Source organism: Vipera ursinii, assembly GCF_947247035.1.
Source record: "Vipera ursinii genome assembly, chromosome: 4".
NCBI classification, from domain to species: domain Eukaryota; kingdom Metazoa; phylum Chordata; class Lepidosauria; order Squamata; family Viperidae; genus Vipera; species Vipera ursinii.
In genome coordinates, this window is record NC_139514.1 from 56,858,126 (window position 1) to 56,880,960 (window position 22,835).

The following is a 22,835-nucleotide window of genomic DNA, read 5'->3' on the forward strand; positions in this document are numbered from 1 at the left end:
AAGTTATGAATTGAGACAATTCTTGACACCTCAAGGCCCTCGTGTTAAAAACAAAACAATTATGAAGGGTCCCTAATTGCCCCTGGGAATTTGCCTCTATGAACTTACTGTATTTCCAAAGTATTTTGCTTCTTCTTTACCTACATACTTTTGCCTTTCCTTCTCGGAGATTTCACACAAAGATTGTTATAGGCTAGGAGTTTCCAAAAATATTACAAGGAAAGTTTCCAAGGCTAAGGAAAAATGGACAAAGCCTTCTGTAATGTGTGAACTTTTATTCCAGGCATACTTTCCTCTAGAAGCTGATCTCAGTCAGGGAGAGGTGAGTTATGGGTTGACTTTCTTTAATTTTCAAATTATTGCTGATCATTCCATGTTCTGTGAATGAAATTGCATGATTCATTGAATCACAAACTAGCCAACCAACATTATTACCCTAGATTTCCATGTGAAATCAGCTAATCCCATATTTTTTTGCAAATCCAGGAATTTGAATTAATTAAGTAAATTATAATTCACTTAACCATGAGCAATTGTGTTGTATGTGCCAGACTATGTTAAATTGGGCTTAGCTGAGTTTAAACATCAGATATGGTGCCATAAAGCAGAGTTTGAGCTTCCCCACTAGAAGAAGCTGGAAGGTGATCCTGCAATATTTGTGATTTTAGCAAGTAAATAAACAAAGAAAAATATAAAATATTCCATCTCTTTGGCCTTTCTTTATTAATTGTGCTATAAAGTGATGAGGATCACAGAACATATTGACCATGATTAGGGTGTTGCACTAAGACTAACCAGAAATAAATTCAAGTACATCCTCAACCGTGGAAGCTGACTGGATGACTGAGGCAGTAACTTTCTCAGCCTCACTCTCTCTCTCTGGGTTGTTTTGGGAAATGTTCGAAATGGAATAGTATGAAAAGGCAGAATATACATCTCATGAAGTAATAATAAAACAAACCACGTTGTAGCTCAGGTTATTTTCTGAAGCCAACAGCAATACTCTGTAGGATCTTAAGACATTGCCCAACAAAGCTAGGGTATTGAGCCTCAGGTAGTTGCACAAGCTGTGCTGTAGGACTGATGTCATCTTGCAGGTTGCTTGACCCTCCAAGCAACTGCAGTGCCTAGGCAGCCAGGTCAAATATTTGGTAGCCAAGACCTCCTGTGTCGAGCAGTGTTGTCCTCTGAAAGCCTCTCCCTACTCATATGCTCTGTGACAGACGCTACTTTTGACTTGGCAGGGAAGAAGGGAGACAGGGCTGTCTGCTAATGTGGCACTTGGGATCATAAGAGTTTGATATCCTTAGAGCAATAATAAACCAAGAAATGAATAAATCTAAGATAAATTGAACCTTCAGAAACATTCCAGGGAAATAAAGTAAAGATCAAAATTCCTTGTAATGTTCACTTTCTGAATATCTGGAGAATCTGTTTGTTTCTTGCCAGTGAAATGGTAAACTGTTAATTCATACAATGGAAATATCTTTTCCAATAGTTTATTGGCATGCATTCCTGACTTTGTTCTCTGGTTCAGGGCCAGAACAACATGGTCTGTGTGGTGCTGGACCTCTCCTAATAGACCTGTGCTTTGTCTCTTTGTTAATCCTTATATTGGCTAAATCTTGAGGAGCATTTAAATTCCTGATCTTAATGGACATGGCTGTGTGTACAGAAACATCCAATCATTTGAATAACTTCAGTACAATCTATGTTCCTCTGAGCTGGTTGACTTGTTTCTACAGTCAAAATAATTTCGCTTTGACTTGCATAAAAAGTGTTTATTTCACTTTTTAAAATTTTCTCCCATTTAGCTCCTGTTCTCTAGACTTGACTTCCCCTTGAATGACATTTGTAGTCTATTTTTCCCCAAAATTTCAACAGTCCCTTAAAAAACTTTTTCTTGCCAAGGTTTTATGACACTGGAACAACTTTTATTTCCATTTCCAGTACTTGCTAGCAGTTAAATTAGGTAATGCTGGGATTAGGGAACATTTTAAAGTAATTATTGTACTGTTTCATTGTTCATAATTGTTTGTATTGTATTATATGTTGTGTACCGGGTTCATTGCGCAGGAATGAAGACGAAGCGAGTGAGTTCAGCAAAGATCATGGTTTATTGTTTGCAGGATCTGAACTAGAGAACAGGGCTGCAGATGCAGCAATTTATACCCTGGCCCCTAGGCGGTGGCCAATAGGTTTGAAGCAACCTATTGCTGCCTAGGGACAACCAATGGCAGCGCTGGAGACAGGTTGTCTGAGATGCTGGGAGCCGTTAGCTAGCTCCCTGCTCTTGCAACCTACAAGCCATTGCCACGTGGTGTTAACAAGCAAGCCCAATACATTACATTATACATTGACTGTTTTCTTTATGGAGTGTTTAGATCAGTGTTTCTCAACTTTGACCACTTGAAGATATGTGGACTTACTTCCAGATTTCCCTAGCCTACTAAATACAAGTATTACAAATATACTAGTAATTTAAGACAAACTCAACTCCTATGATATGAAAGACAAAGCCACACGATTTTCTTAGGAGCAGTATGGAAATATTGGTATTTTATCAGATAAATATGAAACACATGTATGTGTTCAGTACTAGTGCAGTATAGAGTGGAATTGCTCTATACTATATCATTTCTTGAATACTTGATGCTATCCATCTGTTGATGCAGCCTAGGACTGCATTGGCTTTTTTGGCAGATGCAGCACACACATACTTAAATGATAGTCCACAAGATAGCTAGATTCCTCTTGCAGGAACTACTGTTGAGCCAGTTGCTTCCTATTCCATACCTATGCATTTGGTTTTTCCTGTCTATGTTCAGGACCTTACTTTCCTCACCACTGAACTGCATCTTGTGGGACAGGGCCCAATGGTCAATTCTATCAAGATTCTTCTGAATCTTGAGTCTAACTTCCAAAGTGTTGACAGTTCTCCCCAGCTTCAAATTTATGAGTTCACTTCCTATATTTTCATCTAGATCATTTATGAAGATGTTGAAGAGCACCGGGCACAAGACAGAAGCTTGAGGCATCCCACAAATGCTTCCCTCCATGTAGATGTAGTTCCATTGAGTACTACAAATTGAATTTGATTGGTCAGCCAACTGCAAATCCATCTGGTGGTGGTACTGTCTACCCCATATTGTACTGTGTTTCTCAGAAGTAGGTTATCAAATATCTTGCTGAAGTCTAAGTATACTATATCCACTATATTCCCTGATCCACTAATTTAGTCACTTTTTCAAAGAGGTCAATATGTTTTGTTTGGCATGATCTGCTTTTAACAAATCCTTGCTGGCTTCTAGCAAGCCACTTCATTTCAATTTAGGAAGTGGCTTGATATTTCTTGTTTTGAGACTATATTTTTTTAAAAAAAAACTTTTCGGTTTACATATAGTCTTTATTTATTGCAGGTGTTAGCCTCCCATCCAAATACTAATCCAACCTAACCTTGCTTAGTTTCTCAGCACAGTTAAGGTAATATGCTTATGTCATTTGTCTATAATTAGCACTATTCTGAAAACAATGTTAATGCTGCAATTGTAAATAAAGCTAAATCAGATTTGTCAAAATACCCCAAGCAATTGTTGTAAAACAATATTTTAATACTTTAATAATTATTCATCTGCCCCAAAATGTTTCAGAGTATTTTGTTTTATCTTCTGAATTTAAACCTAAGTCAGTTGCTCTAACTCAATTAAGGTTCCAAAGACATTTTTGGATTGGAAAAAAAATCTGTTTCTAGGATACAGAGGATGATAATTGTCGTCCACTCAGTTCATTTGCATCATCTTAACTCTGTTTTTTCCCCTATAAAAATCCACTTTCTGATGAAATGGATGCTTGCCTCTAGCAGATAAAAAAAACACAATGACTAGTCTGCTTGATTTATTTGGTTGTTACTGAGTAGCAAAAAATAAACAGAAGTGGCCATATCTTTTTAAAAAATCTTCAGCTTTGAAAAAGATCTCAAAATCCTTTTTTATTGAAAGTGTTGAGTTTATGATTCTTGGAAAGCCACATAAATGTATTTATATTCTGAGGAAGCTATGAAGATGATTGTTAAAAGAAATCAATCAATGGTTTCACTATTATCTTTTCCAAGGAATTATTAGAACAATTCCTATGTTATATTCACCATTTACAAGACTTGTCAGGAAATGGATGGCTATATTAATTGTATCAGCAAATAAACTGTTTTTTGGTTTGGTCAGAAACCTTGACCGGCATTTTAAAAAAAATTAGTATGCAATCATAATTGATCTGAAGCTAATCAGAGAGTCTTGAACTAAGGATTCTACTATCCTATTTAGTGGTTGGAGTTTTGTACTAAAACCAGTGAAAAGCTAACTCTGTGATTATAGGAATTCTATTATAATTAGCTAAAAATAAGGAGTTGAAGGAAAAGTACCAAAGAAAAATAATAAACTTCATCCTTCTATCTGTTACAAGGACAATTGATTCAAAATTATTTATGAAACATGAAAAGATCACTCAGGAAAAATGGCCAGAAGCAGCTTCCAAAATCAAAGAATATTATATTAAATGAAACACAAACTTCTTTTTCTCTCAAATTTAAGATTTAAGATGGGTCCCACAAGATTTGTAAATGAAAGTTAGAATTTAAGAAAAAGTAAGGATAAAGTAAGTAGTGAACTGGCCAAATTTAGATGTTATCAGTAGTAAACACATCCGTGTGAGTAAAAAAGTCAAGATGGCAGCCACTGCAATGCCTCCCCCCTTTTGTATGTGCATCAGTGTCACCTGCATGTGCAAATGGGTGGGTTGTCATGACTACAATTCTGACCTTTTTTATACCTTTCCAGCCTCTGGATGCTGCTATTTGATTCCAAAACATTCTGGTTAATACAGCAGAGAGTGATTTTGAAAAAGTTTACTTTAAACTGGGAATTTGGTTGACTAAGTGGCAATTGGAATTCAGTGCAAGTAATGTAAATTGATCCACATTAGGGCAAGAAACTTAGAACTATTTGTACGTACTTATAGTCTCTGAGTACTCTTTAAATTAACTTAGAAAAAGGTAGAATGCATTGCATGTATTGCATAACTGAATGACGATATCAATTCAGTAGGTGGCAGATGTGAAAAAAATGGCCACACAAATCTACTATATAACCACATCTGGAATCCCATGTGTAGGAGGTGGGAGTGATTAAACAAATAATAATGAGAAATTGGAAAAGTGTCATAGTATTATTGCAGACGTTAAAGAACAGTTCTTGAAAATATAACACTTATCCATCTTGGAAAAGGCAATATTTTCTTCTAATCAAAGGATGAAACAATATCTTCCTCTCTGGGAGAGTTTTTATGGTATTTTACAATAATATATTCTACCTGATTATTCTATAGTATTATGTATTTTATTAGTAAACCACAAATTTACTACATAAGGTAGGGATTTGTTTTTAAATTTTCTTCCCTTTGCTTTTTCTGGTTTCTATCATTTTTTAAGTTCAAAGATTGCTTCATTTAATTTTGTTCTTTAATGTATCATTGTATTTTGCTTATATTTGTATTTCTCTAAAATAAAGACAAAATGTAAAATTTTAAAAAGCCTACCAAACAAAAAGAAAAACACTTCAAACCCAGTCATGGCTGGAATTTGAATCTAGCTTTCTGTCTAATTGTGATAACAGCAAATCCTGTGAAATAATTGATCAACTGTTTTCTATTCTTTTTATTTTTAATATCAGCCTATGGTATTTTAGCAGTTATTGTTTATCATTTTTTATTGTTTATACTGATTACATTTTGTTTTTTTGAAACTCATGTGGTAGGATGTGATAAAGAAAGAAAACAAAATCAGACATTCCAAGATAAGATAAGATAAGATAAGATAAGATAATCTTTATTGTCATTTTTTACTGTGGGCACAACGGCACACATCAAAAATGAAATTTAGTTGCCCACTCTCAAAGTGAAACACATACATGACACACACCTAAAACATACTATATACAACATATGTGTTGCAAATCTGTATGACTCATAGAATCAAAAAGATCATTTAGTGCTCTACTACTGTATCCTTTAGAGCAGGGGTGTCAAACTGCTAGCCCGCGGGCCAGTTGCATCATGCGAAGGCCACGCCCACACCAGCTGTGGGTTTGACACCTGTGCTTTAGAGCATCATTAATAGATCAAATCTTTGAGATCTCTTGTGAAGAAAAACTCTTCACTTCAAGCAGATCATATTTCACTACAAGTCATGTTGTCAGGAAGGTCCTTTTGAAATCTAGCTTGAATCACCCTCCATGTAGTTTTAACCCATTAACTCTGGTTCTCCTCTCCAGGGCAATAGAGTGCACAGAGAAACACCAAATCTCGAGTCTTCGTCCAAAATGCAGAAAGCAACTGGGACGGCTCAGCAGAAGGAATGGGCGTTCCTCCGCCGAATCTCGAGGCTTCGTCCCACATGCAGAAAGCAAGCTGAAACAGAGGGGGAGACTGTAAGGAGTGCGAGATCAGCGGGCGCGGAGAAATGCCGAATCTCGAGTCTTCGTCCCAAATGCAGAAAGCAAGCTGAAACAGAGAGGGAGACTGTAAGGAGCGTGAGATCAGCACACGGGGAGAAACGCCGATCTCGTGTTCCTGGCAATCTCCCTTGATTTCCACTTGTGAAGTTCAGGGCTGACCTTATGGACTCTCCAGAGCTCCCGTGGGCCCAGGAGGACGCATACACAGGGCCGCTGATCAGCTGACAACTCTGTACCACCAGCCCCGACCTCCACCAACGGGCTCCAGTTGGCGGAGGTAAGGGCCAGCTGTTCAGAGTCACCAACAGTGGAGAGGAGCGGAGCGCGGGTCTGGAGCACCTCCATATCTCGGCAAGGGCACTAAGCTGCCTGAAAAGCAGCCGCCGCTGCCACCAACCTTTCTGTTTTTTCCACCCGGCAGGCAGGCGTTGCTACTCCTGCTGCCAAAGATGCTCCAGCATCTCGGCGAGCGCACTAGGCTGCCCCAACAGCCGCCGCCGCTGGCGGAGCGATTGCTTGCTCCTTGGGGCTCACTGTTGCCATGGGAGCTGGCACGGGGATTTGTTTCTGCGGGGGAGGTAGAGGCTGATGGAGATGCGGCAGACCTCCGGTGTCTCTCTCGCTGCCGCCTCCACCGCTATTGTCATTGGCTTCCGCTACGGCTGAACCTGGGCAGCCTCCTCAACCCCCAGCAGTGGCATCCGGGGATTCTCAGGTTAAATCGGAACCAAGCAGCAAGTGAAAAAGTTAGCAGTAGCAGCAGTAGCGGGAGTGGTTTTAATTGCCAAGTGTCCCCATGGAAGTCAATGAGAGCAAAAGAAGCTTTTGCGAGGAACGTGTGAGTGAATGAGAGAGCGAGATTAAAGCTTTCTTTTTATCCCTTTCTTCCAACTCCACCTTCCCCCCGGTCGTTTCTCCTGAGTCACCAACCTTCACAGCTTCCTGCCGCTAGCAAGGACCATCTTTTTGAGTTTTTTACTCTTCTTTTTCCAGGCTAAGGGAATGCCAGCCCTGCTGATGTAAGAAAAGCGAACCAGGGGCCCTGCTGGCTCTCCAGAATAGAGGGGCCGCTTCCTAATAAATGTGGCTGATCAGTCTTAGTTTCCTCTGCAAGGAATGGTTGGGGGAGGGCTGCGTTTGCTTCACCCTTTCCTCCCCCAAAAGGTTCCCTGCTTGGAAGGAGGAACATGAAAGGGGTGGCTTTTGGTTTCTTTCCTTCTAATGGACAGAGTGGTGCCAAATGGATATTAGGGAGGGTGCAGATTGGGAAGGGGGATTGCGTCTTTCCTCATACAGCAAAACTGGTAAGAGAAAGCTTGTGGGCTGACCAACTAAGTTGCTAAATCCCCTCTTTCTAGCAGACCCTTCTCACTGGGAAGAAACCTTGGCAATGAACGGATTTGGAGGCGTGTGCGCGTGTACAGACACACAGAGAACTCTCCCTCCCCGGCATGCCCCATCTGACTGACCTTTCCAGCAGTCCTCCTGTCTCTTCCTCCGCTGCTGCCATGTGCAGTCTGAAGAAGAAAAGAGGTTTGTGGGCAGTCCCACAAACAGCTTGTGGGAAGTCCCACAAACCAAAGAACTTCAACCAATCAATTCAAGCTTTGCAAGTTTTTTTTTCCATGAGAAGTTTGAATTGATTGGTTGAACTTTTTTAGTCCCACTTTTTTTGGGGGGGACTGCACATGGCAGAGGACTGGGAGCCGCAGGAGACGGCTGAAAGAGCGGGTTGCCGACCCGTGCTCTATGTGATAATTCTTCAGGTATTTGACGATTGCTATCACATCTCCCCTTAATTGTCCCTTTCATAGTCAAAACATGCCCAAATCCTTACTTCATTCCTCTTGGTTTCCAGACCCTTCATTATCTTGGTAGCTCTTCTTTCACTTATTTCCATTTGTCATTGTCTTTTTTGAACTGTAATGTGTGGACACTTTATTCCAAATAAGGATCTTCCTGTGATTCAGAATCTATGTTTCCTGTTAATGCACCCTGAGATAATATTGGTCTTATGAACAGATGTTTCACATTGCTGGCCTATGTTTAATTTGTGATTGACAAGGACAACCAGATCCTTTTAAAGTATACTACTGCCCAGTCAAGTCTTCTCCATTTTATGACTTTTATTTTCTCTACCCAGTTGCACAACTTTGCATTTCTCCCTGTTAAATGCCATCCTATTTATTTCATCCCAATGCTCCAGCTTGTCTAGAAATGTTTGAATCTTCTCTCTCTCTAAAGAATTAGCCAACACTTCCAGTTGGTAAGTATACCAATATGGAGAGAAGGAGAAAGCTGTCATTATCTCCTCTAGTCTCTGATTAAAGTGGTATAATTCAGTTGCATCTTTTGTCTCTCTGTTTGATGTGGACTCAACTGCTTTGTATACAAATCTCCCAGATTCAATCCTTAATATTTCACCTTGGATTAAGGAAGAAACTACTTTGAAAAGCTACTTTTGCTAAGAGTAGACAGCACTGAGGTAAACTGATAAATGACATGATTTGGTAGAAGGCAGCCATCTTTGTCTTATTAAAGTTTCTAAAGGAGGTTAATATGTCAATCAAAATGCCTGTACAAGCACAGTTCTGGTTTTAATCCAGGTTTATCCTAGAATGAGCCCTATTCTAATAGAGGTTTTTCTCCAAATATCATTCCATGGAGCTTCTATATTTTTAGGTATACAGCCAATACGAGAATACACTGACAAAAAATGAAAGCTTCACAGTTTATATCACTAGTTTCATTAAACCAGGAGCACCCAACTTTGTTTATGCTGGGAATGACATATAGCTTTGGATAAGACACAAAGAACTGCGCTCCTCAAAGTAGTTGGATCTCAGACAAAATGGACATTGTTATAACAACAATCCAATTGTTTTGATTTAAATTTAGCATTTAATTAAATTCAGTGACTATGATTAATCCCCAGGAATTTAATAATTTTCTCCTTCTGATACATTAAAAATGCAAGCAGATGGCAATTTGGGGGGTTATAGCTATTGCTTTTCAGAAACTCTTTTGTGAAAGGAATAATAATATATCGATAACTATTTTATGAGTTGTCTAATTAACTTGCTAACAAGCACTTGGCTTTTGCTTGCTGTTGACCTTCAGTAGGAAACAATGACTGTTTGTGGTTGCCACACATTTCTTAAGAAAAACAACATAGGACAGGAATATAAGAGAAGAGAGGATCTGACCCTTGTTCATGTTCATGTACAACTTTTGCAATGACACGTGTAGGAATGGTAGTAAGGAAAGTAGTGATTACGACAAGGACAGGGAAGAATAGGGGAGTAGTAGTAGTAGTAGTAGTAATAATAATAATAATAATAATAATAATAATAATAATAATAATAATAATAATAATAATAATAATAATAATGTTGGAAGGGACCTTGGAGGTCATCTAGTCCAACCCCCTGCTCAGGCAGGAAACCTTATACCATTTCAGTAAAATGGCTGTCCAGTCTCTTCTTAAAAACCTCCAGTGTTGGAGCATTCACCACCTCTGGAGGCAGGTTGTTCCACTGGTTAATTGTTCTAACTGTCAGGAAGTTTCTCCTTAGTTCTAGGTTGCTTCTCTCCTTGACTAGTTTCCATCCGTTGCTTCTTGTCCTGGTCCGGTAACCAGGACAACAGAAGAAAAATAAGGAATTAACCCAGTGGTCAGTTCCAAGAATAGGGAGGTGACCTGAAGGAGGGTTCCGAGAAAGGGAAGTATCAAAAAGTGTTTTCGGAAAATCATTTGATGATGTGTTTAACAAGAAAAGTGTTAAGCACATTGATTTGTGCTTAGATTGTAAGCCGCCTTGAGTCTTCGGAGAAGGGCGGGATATAAATGGGATTAAAATAAATAAATAAATAAATAAATAAATAAATAAATAAATAAATAAAATAAATGGGAGGGAAATGGGATGGCTATTGGATGGCACCAGAATGCTAGAGGTGGGCACACTGTAAAGGTATAAAGCCTGCCTCAAAGATTTGGGTGTTGCCACCTGGCTCAGCCATCACACTTAATGACTGCTTGTCCATTTGGTCCTTATTGCAATAAGTTGTTGAAATGTGAGTACTGAATTCATGTGTCAAATGTAAATAAACCTCTGGATCCTAAAGTGAGAATGTTGTGTGTTGTCTCTTGTTTCTCTTTAACAAGTTTTTTCCCCTGACACTTTGCAGCCTGAGGATATTTTTGCACTTCTGTTTCAAACTATGCATCATACCAGCAAGCATTGCAATGTTATTTAAAAGCTGTGCCCTCCCATTTTTAAAAAGGAAGTAATGTATTACAGATTATTACTAGAATATTGCCTGCCCTTAAAGGAAACATCCTCTCCTTTGAAGGCTAGCCATTTTTGTTTTTTAAAAAACAAATCAAGAAAAGTCCCCCGCTCCCTGCACTAGATGTTATAAATGATCCCATCACAAGCCTCAGAGCTCAGACAAATTATGGTTGTCCAGCATTAGTCATGCCTTTTGCACATACTCCAATTGTTTTGTGTGCTTCGATCTGTGGGGGCTGCAGGGGAGACTTCCTTAGCTCATTCAGGTAGACTCATTCCTTTTGGGCCCATGTTTGGGATGGTGAAATAAAATAGTTCCCATCATTATCCCTAGGAGTTAATTAACTGTGACACTGGGAAAAGGGCAACCTCTGGATAATGAGATATTTATGAAAAGGTCTGTCATTTGCAAGGTTAGACAGTTATCCAAAGGATGCTAGTATATGGGGCTGTGTTCCTAGCATGCTATTTACTTAAAAGGTAATAAACATCATCAGTTCAAAGGTGATAGCAATATTCGAGCTAAAAGTGTGCCAAAGGAATATGCTGTGTACAGCATAATAACATAAGAACATTCACATTTCCAGCTGTGAACTTTTTTCCAACTCCCTATTTACAGCTATATGAATATTAAAGCAAAACAGAATCATGTCTCTATAGAACAGGGTCAAATGAAGCAATATATTGCATTCTCAGCATACAGTTTAAAAACCAAGCCCTTCCTACACATTATCTGGGATGTCCAAAAGACCCAGAAAAGAATATTTTGTTAAGAATCTCCTTTTAAGATCATGGATATCAACTTAATTTTCTTCAAAACATTAGGTCATAGTTTTGTTAAATGAGACTGTTCCAACTTTTATTGTTCCTTGTTGCTTGCCCACAGTATTTATCTTAATATAATGTTTCGGTTCTGAGACAAAGTTAATGACAGACTTGGGAACTTCAACTAATATATCTAAACAGTTGAGGTTTTCAGGCATGGCTAACACTTGTGTCTATATATTGAAGAAAAAAGAAGTTTTAATTAAATGCACTGCTATTCAGTAGTCTTAGGAATTCTTCTGTCCTTCAAATTGCAGACAAATCAGTCTAGGTGTTACTAAATTCTCCTGAAGAAAATTCCATTTATACAGTATCTCTTAATACTATTTCTGCAATGAATATAGACAGATGTTGAATATTCAATGAGACTGTGCAATGATGCTTGTTAGCTTTAACCTGTGCCCACTGCCCCAGCCAGTTTATCTTGTGGTCATAGACATAGATAAAGGTAGTTTTCTCACTATGATGCAAAACATGGCCAAAAAGAATGATTGTCCACAAGGGGAGCAGGCAACAGGGATAACCGAGAAAAATAGGTTTTTTTTTTAACACTGCATTTTGCCTATCAGTGAAAAGCCATATTTAAAGTAAATTACAAATAATAATCACTTTAAGGAGGATTCAGAGAAATTGGAACAATTTCAGAAAAAGGCAGCTGAATGATTAGATAACTAGTAACTGTGAAAGAAATGGAAGGAGCTGGCTATGTTTAACCTTGAAAAAAGATAACTGAGGGGAGATATAATAATACATTTTCCCAATACCTGAATGATAGTCATGGAGACAAAGGTCACATTTTGTTCTTTTTTGTTTTAGAGTGCAGAAAACAAAATAATGTGTTTAAATTATAGGGAGGCAAAGTCTGATAGAAGGTTAGGAATAATAGTAAGAACAATTCTGTTGGAAGTTGAATCTTTCAGTGTGTGATTGTAAGTGTTCCCAAGAGTTTCTCTCTTTAGCAATAATTTATGAATCATATTTTATATCATAACACAGGGGTGTCAAACTCAATTTCATTGAGGGCCGCATCAGCATTGCGGTTGCCCTTAAGGGGCCAGGTGGGTATGGCCAGGGTGGGCGTGGCCTACTGGGTGGGCGTGGCTAGAATGCGTATGGCCTACTGAGTGGGCATGGCCAGCTCTACATCGTTCGCATCAAGGGTGCCTATGGGGGCCTGGGCAGGAGTGGGACAGATCTGAGGGTCTCTGGCAGAAGGAGGGTCTCTGGCCCAGGGCCAAGGCAGTGGGGGCCGTTCCCTCACTGTTTCCAGGATGGCTTTGCGGGCCACATGAAACCACTTCGTGGGCCGGATCCGGCCCCCGGGCCTTGTGTTTGACATGTCTGTCATAACAGAAAGGAGATTATTTTTATTATAAACAAGAGTCTAACCCCACCTAACTACGTTTTGTCAGAAAAAGAGTCCAAGAACATGTACTTTGTGTATGTGTGTTTGAGACAAAAGGCAGAAATAAATGACCTTAGATTAGAAATTTCTTAGACAAAAATAGCCAAATGTCCAGGGTCCCCACAGTAAAAACACAACACCCCCCGATCGTCGTCTGTTCATTTCCGTCACGGATAGACGAGACCTGGCGGCACCCAGCTCCATTGGCTCCTCCCTTTGGACTGGGGGCTCACGCACAACAGGGGCGGCAGGGGTCTGTGGGGTGGCACGGCGACTCTTTCGCTGCTGCAGCCGGGCATCGATCCGCAGGCAAAGATGGATCAGCCCATTCAGGTCTGAGGGAATGTCCACGCGGGCCAGCTCATCCAACATCTCCTCCGACAATCCATCCTGGAAGGCATCCACGAGCGCAGCCTCATTCCAGGCGGAATCCTGGCTAAGCAGCCGGAAATTGCTGATATAGGCCTGTAGGGGGCGTTGACCCTGCCTCAGAGCTTTCAGGCGTTGGGTGGCAGTCTGCGTCTTAATTGGGTCCTCATACATTAGACGCATATGGTCACAAAACCCCACAAAGTTATCCAACAATGGGCTAGGTTGTGCCAGCAGAGGCGTGCCCCAACGAGCTGCATCTCCCGAAAGAAGGCTTAACACAAACCCCACCTTATCCCGGTCAGTGGGGAAATCAGCTGCTCTCACGCTGATAAAGAGCTGGCATTGTCCCAGGAATGCAGGAAACAGTTCAGGATTACCTGTAAATTTGTCCGGCATTGCAACTTGGCATTTTCTCCTGGGTGGGGGTGCAGCATGAATCTGTGCTTGCAGTTGAGCCACCTGAGCTGCCAGCAAAGTGAGTTGCTGAGTGAGCTGAGCATTCTCGGCATGAAGCTGCTCCATAATTAGTTGTAAGGGGTGGGAGGCTGAAAGCAAACTGTTCTGTACCAGCCTGCTACCGGCCTTGCAGAAAGGCAACCCCTGTACAAACAGTAGAGACTGGAGAGCGTCTGAGGCTGGAAAGCGTCTGCCAAGTTTAATTCACAAGCAAAACAACAGAACATGAAACAAGATACCGGAACTTTGATCCTCAAACGGAACGGTTGCTTTCAGCAACCAGCCCTTCCCCAAACACTCCCTTTATTAGAGTTCAGGGCGTGGCCTCCCTATGCCTCCTTCCGAGGAGTCCCACAGCCTTCCTCTGCTTGCTTCTACTGGTCTGCCTCCTGCGTCGGGCGTCCTTGAACAGGGCCAGCTGTGGGTCCTCTTCATCTGCACTGTCGGGCTCGCGCAGCTGAGAAGAGGGGCCTGGCTGAGGGCTCTGCGAAGCCTCCAAGCCATCATCAGCAAGTTCGTCTTCAACACCCTCCTCCTCCCCCTCGTCTGAGTCATCCGATTCATCCGAGCCGGCTGCCGGACCCACAGGCTGACCCTGAGTCACAACACTTTTCTAGTTTGCCAGCACACAACACCCTGCACAGCTGAGCTTTGTTGGGGTAGGAGGTTGATCAGTAAACTGGACAGGCTGTACTCCGACAGAGTCACAGCAGAAACTTCATGCCCAAAGGCACCAAGAAGTTTACAAGTGGGTGACCAGGTGTGGGTCAGGAATTACAGGCAAGGGGCATTGTGGGTGGCAGCAAAGATTGTTAAGGTGTCATGACCTCTCTCCTATGAGGTGGTCCTGGAAGATGGGCGTGTCATTCGCCGGCACATTGATCAGCTGCATCGGTGGTTAGCAGATCAGTCTCTGGCTCAGGACTCCCAAGAGGGTCAGACTCAGCGTCCGTGGGACAGCAGTCCAACAGAGCAGTTTGCACACTCTGAGAGTATCTTGTGCACCGCAATGGGGAAATGGCCGTAGAAGAATCCCCTCCAGTCACACAAACTGTGTCCCAGGACCTGGACAGGCAAACTGATCTGAGAAGCAGCCCTGCAGACTTCACTGCACAATCGATTTTGGGGTGGGCCAACTGGGAATGGCCAGCCAAAGGGACTCGAGTCACTTCGACTCAACGGAACCCCAGAGTCCTGGTCTACCCAGCCTGGCAGGCAAGCAGGTAGACCAGGAGATCCCTGTAACCCCCAGATGTTCTGAATGGTCATGAAGGGTGCCTAAGTACCTGCAAGATTATGTAAAACAAATGAGAGTTTGTGCTATCCAGGGGGAAGGCGTGTAATGTACTGCATTGTATGTATAATTCACTTGCTTATGTTAATTGTTGCTTAATGGTTGATCTACTTTCTGTAACGGGTACTGGGCTGAGTTAGACTTGCTGTCTCCGGGAAGTTAAGTAGGTTTGGGGCAGGAAACTGCTCCTTCAAATCTATTGGTCACCGCCTAGAGGCCAACCATATAAATAGCTGTGCAGCAGCTATTAGCTTGCTTCTGTTCTCAGTTAATAAACGTGTTGCTGTTTGAACACTTCATCTTGCTTAATGGCTTCAAAACCAAATACTTAACAACACCATTATGAAAAAACAGGTTAGGAGAAACTGCCTTATGATGTCTTCCCTTGAGGTTTACCTGGAACATAGGAAGATTACAGACCAGTGATAATATACAATGAAAGCTAGATCGTTCAAACAACCTTTGGTACCTTGCAGTTAAATTAAATCATGATCATTTTTCCAAAATTCTGTTGTACATGGCAGAGCACAGTAGCAGCTGTATTATTCTCTGTCAACATCCCCCCTTCACTCTAAAACTCTCTGCCCATATTTCCCAGTCTCAAAAAGCCCAGTGAGTTTACTAGGATTTAAACGAAGCATGAGAAGCCAGGGAGGCTGCATATTGTGGCTAGAAAATTGTACAATGAAAAACAGCAATCCACTTACCTTCATAAACAAATGCACAACTGACCTACCTACTGCTGCTGCTGATTATCTCCTGTCTGGGTTCTGTTTTACTATTTTCTACTTTAGAGATTCTTTGTCTAACTTTGACTTAATATCAGAACGCTACTTTATATTAGGCTACATATATTTGGCAGGAAAGTCTGTACAGATAATCAGCAGTGTGGAGAAATAATTTATGCATGTTTCTGGCTAATCCCCAATGCTGCTGAACAGAATCTAGCCACCTGCGCCGTGATCACTGCCTGCTCATCCTTAAGCAGCCACTGGAGATAAATACTTTCCAAACAACCAGAATACCTATCAATTATGGGAAGGATATAGTTTTTCTGAGGGACACGGTGGCTCAGTGGGTTAGGACGCTGAGTTTGTCGATCAGAAGGTCGAATCCCGAGTGCCGCATAACAGAGTGAGCGCCTGTTACCCGTCCCAGCTTCTGCCAACCTAGCAGTTCGAATGCATGTAAAAATGCAAGTAGAAAAATAGGGACCACTACGGTGGGAAGGTAACAGCGCTCCGTGCACCTTTGGCGTCCAGTCATGCCAGCCACATGACCACGGAGACGTCCTTGGACAAGCACTGGCTCTTCGGCTTTGAAACGGAGATGAGCACCGGCCCCTAGAGTCGGAAACGACTAGCACGCATGTGCGGGGGAACCTTTACCTTTACCTTTATGGTTTTTCTGAATAGCTCTATAGAATGAACATCGAAGGAGTATGTGTCCAATGGTCTCCACCTCTCCTGAACCACAGGAGCAGAGTCTTTCAGCCAATGGTGTCTTTTTATATTTGCTGTACAAGACGGCCGATGGAAACACATGGCACCATGCAAGCGAGAATGCTTTCCGGTGGTTTACTGACTCCAACTGACTAAGATACCTGGCAGATGTAACCATGTATCTAATAAAGTCTGGAGCCAGAAACAGTGGAGCTATACCTAAATCTGCTTGCCTCTCGATGTCCTCTACCCTTTGATGCAAGGTTTGTTTTGCTTGGTCGTAGTCCAGTTTGAGAATTGAGGCTGATGAGAAGCCTAGTTTGGCAAGGTTGGACTTGACTGCCTTGATCCATGAAGAGGAGAATTTATCTTGAAGAATTAATGGAGCAAGGTCTTGCGGAAAGCAATAAAGCCTTAGCCAGATGTTTAAGGAAGCTATACAGATTCTTGCTTCGACTTTTATCAATCCTGTCTCCAGGCGCAGAAGTGCATTTGGGACACAGCATGACATGGCATCTGGAAATTGTTCTGATAAATTTGGATTAAACTTTTTCCAGTGGTGTAAAACACGAAGCTGAGGGTCTGATCAAGGTCCCGTAGAGAAGCAGTGCTAGCGACTTGGCCAGAAAGAGCTTATTTGCAGCTGGAACATAGTGTCCTGCCTTTGTGTGGAAAAATTTAAGAATGGCATTCACTGATCATTGGCCAGAGGCAGCCATTATTCTCCATGGGCTTTTTGTAAGCCAGTGGCATGGATGACCTCCTCTAGGTACTTAAAGGTGGTTACCTGCTCTATTTTGTGGGTATTTAAATACCATGAGTAGGGACGCGGTGGCTCAGTGGGTTAGGACTCTGAGCTTGTCGATCAGAAGGTCGGCAGTTTGGCGGGTCGAATCCCGAGTGCCGCGTAACAGAGTGAGCGCCTGTTACTCGTCCCAGCTTCTGCCAACCTAGCAGTTCGAACGCATGTAAAAATGCAAGTAGAAAAATAGGGACCACTACGGTTGGAAGGTAACAGCGTTCCGTGCGCCTTTGGTGTCTAGTCATGCTGGCCACATGACCACGGAGACGTCCTCGGACAAGCGCTGGCTCTTCGGCTTTGAAACGGAGATGAGCACCGGCCCCTAGAGTTGGAAACGACTAGCACGCATGTGCGGGGGAAACTTTACCTTTACCTTTTAAATACCATGAGTACCATTTTGGCTTTTTTGCAAAAGCCATAACCTTTGTTTTCTCATAATTTATGTCCAGTTTATTATATTTGCAATACTGGACAAGGGCTCACAAGGCTCTTTTAAGGCCAACTAGAGTCCTGGAGAGAATCACAGTGTCATCTGCATAGAACAGCAGAGCAATGCTTCGGTCACCTATTTTTGGGGGGTGGTAATTTGGATTATTTAACCATTTTACCATATCATTTATACAAAAATTGAAGAGCAAGGGGGCCAAAATGCACCCCTGTTTAACCCCCTTTTGAGTTTCAACTGACCTCGAGAGAGACCCTTGCATATTACACCTCACCTTGAGGGATGTTTTGGTATGTAAGGCACATAACAGATGGAGGTGTCTGTGATCAATTGAGGCAGCTTCCAGCTTCTCCCATAGCTTAGTCCTTGTAACCGTGTCAAAAGCTGCCTTAAGAGCTATAAAGGCAGTGTATAATGATACAGGTCTAAAGGTAAAGGTAAAGGTTCCCCCACACATGCGTGCTAGTCGTTTCCGACTCTAGGGGCCGGTGCTCATCTCCGTTTCAAAGCCGAAGAGCCAGCGCTTGTCCGAGGACGTCTCCGTGGTCATGTGGCCGGCATGACTAGACGCCAAAGGCGCACGGAACGCTGTTACCTTCCCACCGTAGTGGTCCCTATTTTTCTACTTGCATTTTTACGTGCTTTAGAACTGCTAGGTTGGCAGAAGCTGGGACGAGTAACAGGCGCTCACTCTGTTACGCGGCACTCGGGATTCGACCCGCCAAACTGCCGACCTTCTGATCGACAAGCTCAGCGTCCTAACCCACTGAGCCACCGCGTCCCTTGATACAGGTCTACCTGATACATATTTTTCAATCAAATGATGAAGAACTAAGCACTGATCTATGATGCCTCTCCCGTCTCTAAATCTGGCTTGTTCTTCGGCAATCAGTTTCTCAAGATCCAGCCACTCCTTTAATTTATCTTGAAGGTGTTTGGCATAGAGTTTGCTGATTATATTTAGCAGACTTATTGGTCTGTAATTGGCACAGTCGTCTCTCCCTTTTTATAAATTGGGACCATGATTGCCAAGCCCCAATCCTCTGGGACATGGCCGGTGAAGTCAATATAGGTGAATAGCGCTGCCAGGATGGGTATCCACCACTCCACATTATTTTTTAGTAATTCAGCCAAAATGAAGTCAGCTCCTGCAGCCTTCACGATCCTGAGTTGGCCAATGAGGGATTTAATTTCAGATTCTGAAACTGGAGGCCACTCAGGTCAATCCTTCATTATAGACTTTGTACTCTCGCTGGAGGGGTCTTCATACATTCTCCAAAAATGAAGTTCCCAGGTTATAGGAGATATATGACAGTCTAATGGGGTATAGATTCTTTCAGAGTGGCAAACTATTAGATGCCATACTAAGGAGGAGTTCTTTTGCTTTGCTGCCACGATGAGCTGTTCCTAGGAAGACCTTGTGTCTTGTGCCTTCTTCAATGCAATCAATTGCTTTAATTGTTTTTTGGAGTGTAAGTAATTGTTTAAGAATTGCTTTATTGCCATATTCAGTCTTGCTTTTGTACTCCTTGTATGCCAAGTTAAGGGCTTTCTTGGTTTCTATGCAATCCTTATCAAATCATGGTTTGGAGGCGGTACAGGACCTCTTAACTGAAAAATCTCAGTCATGTGCTAATAATGGTTGTAGCTCGTAAACTAAATTTTTATATAGTTCTAATAAGTCTTGAGTCGGGTTGGCTGATATAAAGGCTGCACAGATTTTTTTAAAAATTATCCTCTGTTAGGGCTCTCCTTACCTTCTGATCAAGTTGTTGGGCCCATTTGACGTGACATCTTGTTAGGCCTGCTGTAGAGATTGCAGGGATAAAATGGTCCTTGTGGCGTATCTGCCTGATAAAGGACTTCATGTATATACAGAGAGGTAGATGATCACTTTCTAGGTAAGACAGGACTTGAAAATTTTCTATATAATGTACTAAGTCCATAGAAGTTAAGATGTAGTCAATGGTGCTAGTTTTGGACCCTGCCATAAATGTAAACTCACCAGGATAGTCACCAGGCCATGAGCCGTTAGATATAAAGAAATTTATTTGCCAACTTGGCAAGACAGAGGCCAGCATAGTTAGCTCTAATGTCTTTAGAGAGTTGTATGACGAGGGCGTTGGTTTGTACAGGGACCTCCGATGGTGGGTTTTGATGATGTTTCATGAATAACGTATAATCATCTGGTCCTAATCTGGCATTAAAGAAAAAAAGAAAGCTTTTACTTTTGGAGGAGCTCTTTACAGCCTTTGCTGCCTGTCCACCATCTTGGCTCCTCCTCCCCAATCCAACTGGAGGTCGAGAAATGATGATTTTATTAGATCAGATTAGACTCTTCTAGCTGGGAAAGGGTCTCATGGCAGTTCATTGAGTTGGATGTCTTGAACCCATGGAGTCAAGCAGGATTAACTCAAGTCTTCTATTTGAGTAGAATTCACCCTTTTCCAGGCTGGTATGATTTGGAATTTTTTGGTATATGGCTACAGTGTACAAAAATAAGTTCTGCTTGTTTTGGAAGCACCACCTTTTCTGGTAGAGATGAAGGCAATAGAAAGTTTTTGTGGGAGGCTACCAACACAGACATTTTGAATGCTTATGAATAATCAGTTTTTTTTTCAGTTTGTTCAAAAATAACATAGAGGTGCTTACTGATGTGAAAGGAGTTACCAGTTCACTTGTAGCTTATTCATGGGACCGTGGGAAAATGACTCAAAGTTGTTTAGCTTAAGGGATGTAGTCATGCGCAACCAGTTAGCATGCTGGTGAAGGAAGCTGAAGTGTTTTAAATAAGGAAGATGTGAATCATCATGATTCTTCAAAGATAAAAACTTTGGATCTCTCAAAAACATGGAGAGCCTCTATGTTACAATTTCAGATCTACAGGTACACATTTTGGATTATTAGGAACCACTTCCTCCCTTAAGGCAATTTCAGATTTCTAATAGGAAGTGTTTGATTTGAAACATTAAACTGTTTGGATACTTCATGCCCTGCAATATCTCTTTTCTCCAGCAATATCACTCCATTTGTTTCAATGTTATGTAATTTTAAATCCAATGTAACTAAATTAAATATCTTTAATAAGATCACTTTCCTTGTAATAAATACTTTTTCATTTCACTCATACAAAGTTTTAATTAAGCTGCATATTTTGCAGAGTCTCTGAGTCTTTACAATAAGATTTGGAGGACTTCAAACATCTGTGAGATGATCTTTCCCTACAGTGGAAAGGAAATCTGTAAATAATGGATGCCTTGTCCAGAAAGAGTGTTCCTCCTCCTGACTTGTTACTCAGCTGTTGACCTATGCCATTGGTCAAGCACAACACCGGCATAGATGATGTCTATTATGTAAGAAGTGGTTGTAAGACAATACAATAGTGGTGGCATGAATTCACCAGGAGCCAGATTAGTACCTTCAGGTTTCGGTATCAGGAGGCAACTGGCTCCAGTTCTTCAGCAGTTAGTTAGTTAGTTAGCCAGCTCCTCATCCTCATAGCTCAAAGCTAGAATCATTTAACTTCACACTTAAACAAGAACTGCAGCTATCCTCATTGATAAAACTTGTGTTGACTCAAGGCTCAACTTCTTTCTTCTACAAAATGTGGCATCACAATTGGAGAGACATGGAAAATCCATATTAAGGGGAAGAAAACTTGAGGGAACACCTGCTGCCGGCATCAAACGCCCTTCGCCCAGTGCGCTCCCACAGGGAGGGTCTGCTCAGGGTCCCGCCGGTAAGAGATTGCCGGCGGGTGACACCCAGGGATAGGGCCTTCTCAGTGGGGGCACCTGCCCTCTGGAACCAGCTGCCGGTGGAGCTGAGGACTGCTCCCGACCTCCGATCATTCCGCCGGGGCCTGAAGACCTGGCTCCTTGAGCTCTCGGGCCCAGGCTGAGGAGACATTCATTTTAATTGGGGTTTTTAATAGTACAGGGTTGATTTAATATTTTTTAAATTGGGTTTTAACTTTTGTATGGTTGATTTTTAACTCCCTGTAAACCGCCCTGAGTCCTCAGGGAAAGGGCGGTATATAAATGCAATAAAATAAATAAAATAAATAGATAAAAGAAAATCCACAATCATCTTGCCATGTTGTTGTTGTTGTTAGCTGCGAAGTCGTGTCCGACCCATCGCGACCCTATGGACAACGTTCCTCCAGGCCTTCCTGTCCTCTACCATCTTCTGGAGTCCATTTAAGCTCACTTGCCATGTAAAAGACTTGAATTTGTTTACTGCAAAGGCTTGATAGGATTGCCAGGCCTGAGAACAGAACTTTAAAATGAGGCTGGGAGCTGAGTGGATGCAGGGACTCAACAGAACCCCTTCAGTGGACAGATGTGGTAGGAGGAACTGACAGTGTCATTGTTCCTGGCCAGCAGTGAGCTGTTGTTCATTTCTGCTATTTGCCCCTTTTTAAAGATAACTCCATTAGATTTTTTTTAAAGTGGAAAGATCAAAAACTAACAAAAATGAATAAGACTGAAAAAAGTAAAAAGAATGAAAGAGCAAAGCCAAAAGTGCAGAACGAAAAAGAAATGCAAAGAAATGACTTCTGAGGTTTTTTTTACAACAGATATGCATACATTTACATTAATCTTTCATTCTAAGTTGACAATGGAACTTTCAATTTTTCTGTTATCTACTGTTTTTCCCCTAATTATCAAACCTATATATCATAATTTCATTTTCCTGCAGAAAATCCAAAAGGGGTTTCCAATCAGCATTACAATTAATCAATGTCTTTTCTGTAATCAAAGTTGTCAGTTTTGCCTTTTCAGCCAATTCCATCAACTTCACCATTCATTCTCCCATTGCAGGTTGTGTGAAAACTTTCCACCGCTGTACTGATAAAAGTCCTGCTGCTATTATCATATATAACAGCAAAGTTCCATGAGTTTTTTCCAACTGTCTATCAGTCCCAAAAGGAACGCCTCTAGTTTTAGATGTTCACTAATATTTAAAATATTTAAATTAATGTTTCTATTTGATT

The 22,835-nt window shown here is 41.6% G+C and overlaps 1 protein-coding gene across 1 annotated transcript in view; it reads right to left on the minus strand.

Moving 5' to 3' along the window:
* Positions 1-6,851, minus strand: part of DNMT3L (DNA methyltransferase 3 like) — a gene marked incomplete at both ends in the record, with an annotated part of 37,863 nt that extends 31,012 nt beyond the window's left edge. The window contains one exon of the mRNA XM_083361277.1: positions 6,666-6,851. Within this exon, the coding sequence (XP_083217403.1) occupies positions 6,666-6,851 (186 nt within the window). The remainder of the gene's footprint in view (positions 1-6,665) is intronic.
* Between the last annotated feature and the right edge of the window lie 15,984 nt (positions 6,852-22,835).